Source organism: Cyprinodon variegatus, unplaced genomic scaffold, assembly GCF_000732505.1.
Source record: "Cyprinodon variegatus isolate N-32 unplaced genomic scaffold, C_variegatus-1.0 Scaffold940, whole genome shotgun sequence".
Lineage (NCBI taxonomy): Eukaryota > Metazoa > Chordata > Actinopteri > Cyprinodontiformes > Cyprinodontidae > Cyprinodon > Cyprinodon variegatus.
The window spans coordinates 188,312-197,192 of NW_015151393.1; the positions used below are offsets into that span (position 1 = coordinate 188,312).

General features: G+C 36.5%; 1 protein-coding gene across 1 annotated transcript; it reads left to right on the forward strand.

Moving 5' to 3' along the window:
• The first annotated feature begins 6,705 nt into the window (after positions 1–6,705).
• Positions 6,706–8,842, forward strand: LOC107100158 (ependymin-like). Its single transcript, XM_015398548.1, has 6 exons — positions 6,706–6,876; positions 7,032–7,066; positions 7,157–7,291; positions 8,065–8,251; positions 8,339–8,426; positions 8,509–8,842. Exons 1-6 carry the CDS (start codon positions 6,810–6,812, stop codon positions 8,639–8,641), a joined length of 645 nt encoding a protein of 214 aa, XP_015254034.1. The 5' UTR covers positions 6,706–6,809; the 3' UTR covers positions 8,642–8,842.
• The last annotated feature ends 39 nt before the right edge of the window (positions 8,843–8,881 follow it).

The following is an 8,881-nucleotide window of genomic DNA, read 5'->3' on the forward strand; positions in this document are numbered from 1 at the left end:
CCAGCAGTGACGTCACGGTGCAGTAAGCCCGTCGGCGTCGGCAGACCCTTTTCACAGGGGCACGTGCCCCGTTGTGAATCTGCGGTGCCTGGCTATGCCTGGGGCACTATTTTTTTTAATTAATTAATTTTCCACTTTCACAGCTCCGCTCCCTCAGCTCCTCTCTCACAGCTCCACCACAGCTCTGGTGCACCCCAAGCTGACAGGAGGTGTATTTGCTCACCACCTCTCGCCACAGCGCAGACGTTTTGCGGGTGATTGACAGGTGGAGTTGCGGGGACTTGAGAAAATGTGCCTTCATCAGTAGTGGATTAGAGATATACAGTTAAGTTCACAAGTGGGCCAATTCAATTCTGTTTGGCTCAGGTAGATATCTAATGATGCAGCAAATAACAATATGATTGTACAATTTGTTTTTAATGCTTTATAATAAGAAGTGCTATAAAACATTTGCTTGAATGCTTGCATCAATTATCTGTGCCCATGCTTTTTTAAATATAAATAATTGCCCATGAATCTTTTTGCTTGCGCACTCGCATTTTATTTTGGTATTGGGTCAGCTGACGCCCCTGGGTAAGCCTTAGACCAGGGGTCTTCAACGTTTTCCAGGCCAAGGACCCCAAAACTGATGGCTAGATGGAGCGGGGACCCCCTAATTATATATATGGTATGAAATAATGTTCTATCATGGGATTATTAAAGTATTTCTGATTCTGATTCCTGGTTGATGGGACAGGTGTTGAAAATGAAACGGTGCCAAGCTTGAAAGAGATCCTGTGTGTCGCTGAATGTGTGCATCAGAGATGGGAAGTAACGAAGTACAAATACTTCGTTACTGTACTCAAGTAGATTTTTCTGATATTTTTACTTTACTTTACTACTTATTTTTATGGCGACTTTTTACTTCTACTCCTTACATTTTTACACAAATATCTGTACTTTCTACTCCTTACATTTTACAAAATTGGCTCGTTACTTTAGTTTTGAATCATTTCAATGGAGTTACCGTTATTATTTTTCACGTCATCAATACCAAATTCGATCTAATTGGATGGGAATCTACGTTGCAGTTGACGCAGCACTACAAGATGAATCGACAGATTCGGCGGTATTCATTGGCGGCAAATCATTGCAGCTTGGTGGCGGTGGCGTTAGCATAGTAGTATGGACGACGAGATGTTTGAAAATGAACACAACGGAGATCTAGTCCTATTGGCAGACATCCATTTAAAATGTAGGCAACGGCATGAAAAAAGTGGTTTCTACTTTTACTTTTATACTTTAAGTAAATTTACAAGCCTGTACTTTGTTACTTTTACTTGAGTAAAGAAGTTTAATCAGTACTTCCACTTTTACTGGAGTATTTTTTAACACAAGTATCTGTACTTTTACTCAAGTACGGAAAGTGAGTACTTTTGCCATCTCTGGTGTGCATTGATGACTGGAAGACATCTTCTGCCTCCATTTATATGTTTACTACAGTCTGTTGAATTCATGTTAATGTGGATTTAAAGACATTTCAACTAGTGGAAAAAATTGCAGGGGGAATATAAAAAAAAGTCTAATCAACCAAAACTTTCGCGACCCCCATGCAGTACCTCCGCGGACCCCCTGTTGAAGACCTCTGCCTTAGACTATTCTCCCCGCTTGATTTACTCTTGGAAATTCACCAGAGCTATAGTTAAATTGACAATCCAGTTGGATGTAATGCAGCATCGGCTAAACGTGAATTTCACTTTTCTGTCAAGTGAATTTCACCTTTTCAAAGCATGATCCACCAAGGGTTCGTAGTTGGATTGTCAATTTGAAGAGGGAGGATTTGCCATTGAACTTCTGCCCAGAGAAAAAAAAACACGTAATATGTAGCCAACATTTCGAAGAAGAATGTTTTCAAGATGACTTTGGACAAACACCAGATACAGCATTGGGACTTGATCAACAGCCGATACCGCACCGTGACATCACAAACCAGTAGGTGGCAGTAGTGTTCCTTGACAAACATGGATGCCTCCAGTAAAGCACATTCAAATGAAAATTACTCTTAATTCAAAACACTTATCATTTATTGAACAGTATGGAATAATTTCATATTTAAAATACTTTCAGAAGTTTGAATTCTGAATAAAAGCTGTAGAGTGCCGAATCATCAGTGTAATCCTTTTTAATTCCTGAATTTTTGGGACAACAGTCACTACCTTCTATCTTTCTACTGACAGAATATACTTTCCTAAATATGTTTCTTCATTGCGTGTTTTATTAATGCGACATATTCAGTTATTAGAAACAATTTCTGTATTTCGAAAGAAATTATTTGCAATGTATTAAAATATAGTTTGCGTTAAAGACATCCCTCATCTCTAAAAAAAATAATAATAATAAAAGAAAATGGCAGTAACTTAGGTTTTCCAGTTTGTATCTGACTGACCCATAAGAACTTTAGAATGCTATCTATTTTTAATTTATTTTATTTATTAGAAGCATCGTCACAGGTAATAAAACAATGTAAAATAACAGAGAACTCCAAGTTAAACATGATTTGTATTTTCTACTGTCCTATCTCAGTAAAGAACCACTATTAGCACCTGATCTTTATAGTGTTTGCATATCTTAAAAAGGTGCAAAGGTCTTTATACACACATAGCCGATCTTTAAACAAGGTGCAAGGGGATTTTTGTTCGCAATTCAGCAGATGCATAAAAACCTTTTTTTGTATTAGTGCCTTTATTATTTTTGATCGCCCCAATCAAAAAAGAAATTACAGAATTTAAATATTGTGGTATGTTTATGTATAAAAAAAGCGGTGGGAGATAAAAGTTTTCACCTCTTACTCCTCGTATCAGTTTTCTCTCTCAAGGCATAAAGCATAGTTATGTTTTATACATTAGCACCTGTGTTCTCATGTCTTATGACATTTCATTTTTTACATTTAACTTTAGTTATTTTCATATATTGTTTTTTTTTTACTTTTGTTTATAGCACTTAGAGATAGGATGCCAATGTAAAGTGCTCTATAAAGATCTCTTACTATTTATTTAATTCAGTGGGCGGAACCAGACTGGTTTGCACATATTAACATTGGTACACCGACTTATTGGTTGTACTAAAAGAAATTGCACATGCAGGTTCATAATGTCAAACTGAACAGTGAACAAAATTAAATAATATAATATACAATATTAATATATATGTTTATGATAATCTATAATAATGATAAATCACTAATAATAATAATAAAGGGGGTTTTGGGCTAAGTCATCACTAGAACTTTTGAACTGACTGACAACATTGCAAAATGTGGGTTTGGAAAACAAGCAACTACTGTTGTGTAACAGCGCAAATACCTCATAGTAATGTGGTGAAGGAGGAGCCAACTGAGTCTCGTTTTGCACTCACATGATCTTTGAATTTTGCTGTCAATGTGTTGTTTAACAACAGATTTTCGTAATAAAATATTAAGGATTTATATGTGAAGCCATCGGTTCGACAGCTGAAATTTGACTGTAAAATGAATAAAGGTATCGACCCAGTCAGTCAGAACTGTAACAACACTGGTACTGAAACACTGCTGTAAAGATGAGTAAAAGAAAGTTCCTTTATATAGTATCATAACACAGCTTTGTTCATTTTGCCTCCATCTTTGTTTCAATAAATGATTTACTCTATTTTGTTTGTTTTTTTCTATTTCTTTTCAATTCAATTCAGTTTATTTCTATAGCGCCAATTCACAACACGTCATCTCAAGGCACTTTACAGTTCAACCAGATCATACATTCAAATTGATTCAAAGTTTTCTATCAAAGGAAAACCAGTTGATTGCATTAACTCAAATACAATCCTTCACACTAAGCATGCTTGTAGTGACAGTGGAGAGGAAAAACTCCCTTTTAACAGGAAGAAACCTCCAGCAGAATCAGGCGTTTTGTTCACTTTGGTTTAGTAAAAGCATTTTGAGAACTTACTACAGTCCAGGTTGTGTTTATATCAGGTCCCGGTAACCCTAAAGACGACACTATGACTTAAAGTTGCTTTAACTCACTTAAAAAATATAGTTTTTCTATGGAAAAAGAAATTATGTGTCGGGATCAAATGTCCTCTTCTTGTAAGCCCCAAGAAGAGGAGCAGATTAAAGCCAAACAAGGTGGAAATTATAATTTTTGAATTAAAATTGTTGCAGAAGCAAACACTCCTCCCAAATTCTTGTTAACATTCTGTCAAAAACTGCCTGAAGTATGATTTCATAAGGTATAATTACACAACAATCCACTAATCCAAAAAAAAAGGCTTCACTCAAGCTGTTATGCAACAGAAGGGATGTTAATTACAAACAAATTTCACAAGTCAAGAATAAAAAAAATATACATGTATATTATATGTTTGAGATCAGCCAGTTTTTCAGTGTAGTCCTGTTTCTCTGACTGTGACTGGCTGGAAGTGCTCTCTTCGTCCTCTGACATGGGAGCTGGCTCTGAGCTCGTCTGCCTGGCTGTGTGTTTCCTGGACGGGGCCGCCTTTTACAGCTGCTTTTTGTGTCTCTGCTTCTGTCTCCCGGAATCCCAGTCGGCCTCAGCAGATGGCCGCTCACACTAAGCCAGGTTTGTGCTGGAGGTTTCTTCCTGTTAAAAGGGAGTTTTTCTTCTCCACTGTCGCTACAAGCATGCTTAGTGTGAGGGATTGCAGTCGAGTCAATGAGTCGATGCGTTCAACTGGTTTTCCTTGGATAGAAATCTTTGAATCAACTTGACTGGATGATCTGGTTGAATTGTAAAGTGCCTTGAGATTAAATGTGTTGTGAATTGGCCCTATATAAATAAACTGAATTGAATTATATCTTCTTTAATCATTATCAATACTGTCATTATGTAATAAAAGAGTTCAGTAACAAATTATTGCAGACACTTGGACACCGACTCAAATGTAGTTCTCATAGCGCAGATGCCAGCAATCAAAAGTGTGTCAAATGTTTCGAGCTTGGTTTAGACTTTTGGCCAGTTGTGTCAAATTGGTTTATTGGTTCATCCGTCTTCGAAATTGCCATTACTACCATTTACTCATCACGCTAGCACGGTTCTTTGCCTCCTATCGGCGGTCCATGATGCTACAGTTCTCAAGGTGGGAATTACAGAACACAAAACGTATGCGCCTGGATAGCGTCCTTCGCCCAAATTTCAATGAGAGCCTCGATCTCAGAATCAACCCAGGTCGCAACACATTATGTTTTTGTCATTTATTGTTAATAGGCTGAGAAAAAGTTTGTGTTGTGAACAGGTGAAGAGATCTGTGAATTACATAAGCAGGACATGATGGAAAACCCTCGAAATGAATCAGCTGTATATTAACTCTGGGACTTTTGTGTTTATTTTATATAGTAAACAATTTATCACTCAGGCTGGATTCAGCTTTTCTTTCAGCAACATCCGAATGAACAGACAGAATTATTTAGCTGGTGATTAATAAGTTAGCTAATAGTCAAGGTCTAAATTACTGAACTGGTAAAAGACAATTGAAAATTAAACAGCCGATTCAGAAGTCTGACCTTTTATGTAAGAGACTACGAACCCTGGTCAGAAAGGAAATTACAGTTATAATCATTCAACTAATAATTAATTCGCTTTACCCTTGATTTGAATGAACCATTGAGTAACTATAACTTTCATTTCTAGTTATTCAATATATTCATAATCTTGTAAACTTGCACAACATATGTGTGTAAAATCACAATGCAAAATCTTAAGGAATCTATTTAAACTGGTTTTGCTTTTTCTCCTGTATTGTTTACATGATGATCACTGCTGCACTTTATAATTGTAATGTTCATTTCACTGTTGCCAGCTGCTCATTTTACTGCTGTAGGCTGCAAGCAACGTAATTTCATCTTGTATACACCCGGTGTGTGCAAAATTACAATAAAGTTTGTGTAAGTCTAAAGTTTGATTAAGCAGATGTGATTCCAAATAGCTCAAATCTAAGATTTTATAAGTTAGTAGTATTTTTTACAGAGAATTTTGCTTTAGATTTAGATCTATTAGGAAAGGAGACATCTTTTGTCTCATATATTTTTGTTCCAAGAATTTCAGTTGGTTCTGCAGTTTATTTTAAACCAGACACTTTACCAGAATTCTACATATTTATTTATTTATTTATTTATTTATACTAGCATTTATTCCAAATCACTGGAATAAATGCTAGTAATTACATCTACGCAATCAGTGAATAAGGTATCAAAGATTTTTCGGTTAAACCATAATAAAGCAGAAATAAAAGTCCCCTGCAGGTGCTTTTGTCCCATGATTGCAATTACACACCTCTCTGTCATATGACTATGGTGTCATGCATTAAACATTCACACCACACGAGCCTTGTCAGCTTAAATCCAGTCCTTAGTTTAGGAGCGTCTTCTCCTTTAAGAGCATAAACAACATTTTTCACCCCTGACCCACTGTAGAACCCCACTGACAGCCCAGCCCTCCTCTGAGTGAAAAGTCACATGTGGAACAAAACACCAGCATAGATTCTATTTCATAATGTAATCCAAAGAACACTAAATTGACAAAAAGAAAAAACATACTTTAATGAAACATTAACAAGCCTCCCATCAATATACAGATCCTAGCTGTTATAAGGTTTTATTGCATGTCTGAGAGCAGTTGTTTTATTTATGGCTTGAACCTGTGCAGCTGCCAGGGGTGGAGCTAAAACCTGGAAACAAAGGTCTGTGTTTCTGAGACTCAGAGTGTTTATAAGGAGGTGAAAACCCTCACCTACAACTGCACAGTCTCACAGATAGTGACCGAATCCGCTCCTCAAAAAATATGAGATTCCTTGTCTTGCTCGCATGTTTGCTGGCAACCTGCCTGGCACATAAGCCCCATCCATGCGGTAAGGAGATATTTTACTTTTAAATCAGCTTCTAATTTCTGATCTCTCAACATTTGTTTATCATTTCTCACTTTTATCCTTAAACAGGCATTAGACCAGTAACTTCTGATTTTCAATGCGTTTCTGTGAAAAAATAAAATGTTTTTGCTTTACAGCAAGTCCCCCCCTTCTCAGCGGAGGCCTTACTGTGGTAAGGTTTTTGTTAGCTGAGTAAAACTTCAGCACAGCTATCTAGCAGATGTATTTTATGCATATTAAGACTCACATTTTGGCTCTACAGTCCACACAGAATGAAAAGCTGTGGACCTACGCCAAGTACCTGTATGATGGAATCGGACACAGAGTAAGAATCATGGAGTTGGGCGCCTACGAGAATAAATCATTCACCTATGACGCCCTGCTGCTCTACAGAGAGGTGACTGACACATTAATATGTCAAACATTCTTTTCAGAGAAAACTAATGTTTATCAGATGTAAAAATGGACTTGAATATTCAGTAAAACTGTAGTGATAACATTATTTTCAAAATGTTCCCAGCAAGTTAAATCTGTTGTTTGGATATAAAGTCAGAGTTTAATATTTAGAAAGATTTGAAAAGGTGTAATTTTAGAAAACCACAATCTCATCACCATAAATGAGACAAAGCAGCCGCAAACCAAATAAAATGGAGCAATGGTAAATTATTACCTCTGGTCAGCACATAAAGAAAGCCATATTCTCTTGTGGGAGAGTGGTTACCAGTTTTTAAGGCCAAGGATGATCTAAACTAGCAATAAACCTCTAGATGTGAGTTATAAATAACATAAAACCTGTATAATATGATACATAACAGCAAAGTTAAGCATCCATAATGAATGATCCTGGTATGATCTAATGTGGTAATAAATGTCACTATACAAGTTTCAGTCATTTAAAATGTTATGCACCCATATTTCTATTTTTTTTTATATGTATTCTGTAGATTTCAGGGAGGTGTGTAGTGTTAGTTTTTCACTTGATAAAGCATTTTGTATTCTTTATGGTCAAAAAGGTTATCAAATCAAAAAACCTTCTTCTATAAGCAAACAGGGTGTTTTTTCATAAATATATATTTTTTTTTTTGCAGCTGCTTTCCATAATTTTCCACCTGAGCTGTCTGCAACCTTAACCTTTTGCTGCTCTCGCCTTTTTTTTTTTTTCCTAATCAGGCTGTCATGTATGAGATCCATGAACATAACCACACCTGTATAAAGAAGCCTTTTAAGGCAGAATTTCACCCAGTTGGTATTCCAAAGGACGCCTCTCTGTTAGGACAGGTTGTGTTGGGAAGTTCATCTGGACCTGGGCAAGGCCTGCTGGTAAACAGCTGGATGGGAGATATACCAGAGCAGTCAGGTGAGAGGCCTTCATATGATTATAGCTTCCTTGGTTATCCATTCATTCAGCCAATTTTATGAGCAACTTTACTCTCTTTTCCTTCAGGAAAGTACATTGCAACGGTCACAGAATTTGGCTGCATTCCTGTCAGCTTGGCGTACCAAACAAAAGATTATGGATGGATGGTGACAAGGTTGGTTTCAATATTACAAATATGCTTTAGTTAAAATTTAGAAGTTCCACATTGTTAATCCTCAATCCTGTTTCTCTGTTAGCTATTTCAACAACGTCATTGGGATTGAAGATCCTGATCGCCTCAACCCCCCAAGCTTCTGCCAAGATGCAGAGATAAAGGATGGCCAGGAGGAGCCAGTGGATTTCCTAAGTTTATTCCTAAACAAGAATTAAAGAGTTCATTTGATTGCCTCTTACCATTCAACCTACTTGTAATGTTTGAGTTTCATTTGTAATCTTTTCTCACATCATTTTCTCCGGATGGTCAATTTGTTTCAGTTGTCTCATACCCTACTTTATTTTTCATCAAATTATTTTTTTCCACCCTAATGGTCCAATGAAGAATGTCTTTCCAAAATCATAATACAAATAATAAAAAAAAAAGTTGATTTCTGTTTTCATTTTTTTGTGTCC

Excerpts from the sequence above, each read along its gene's own strand:
- LOC107100158 (XM_015398548.1), top strand. The coding sequence starts at position 6,810 with ATGAGATTCCTTGTCTTGCTCGCATGTTTGCTGGCAACCTGCCTGGCA. Across the intron at positions 6,877-7,031 it reads ACATAAGCCCCATCCATGCG|CAAGTCCCCCCCTTCTCAGC; the intron begins GTAAGGAGATAT and ends TTTGCTTTACAG. Across the intron at positions 8,252-8,338 it reads AGATATACCAGAGCAGTCAG|GAAAGTACATTGCAACGGTC; the intron begins GTGAGAGGCCTT and ends CTTTTCCTTCAG.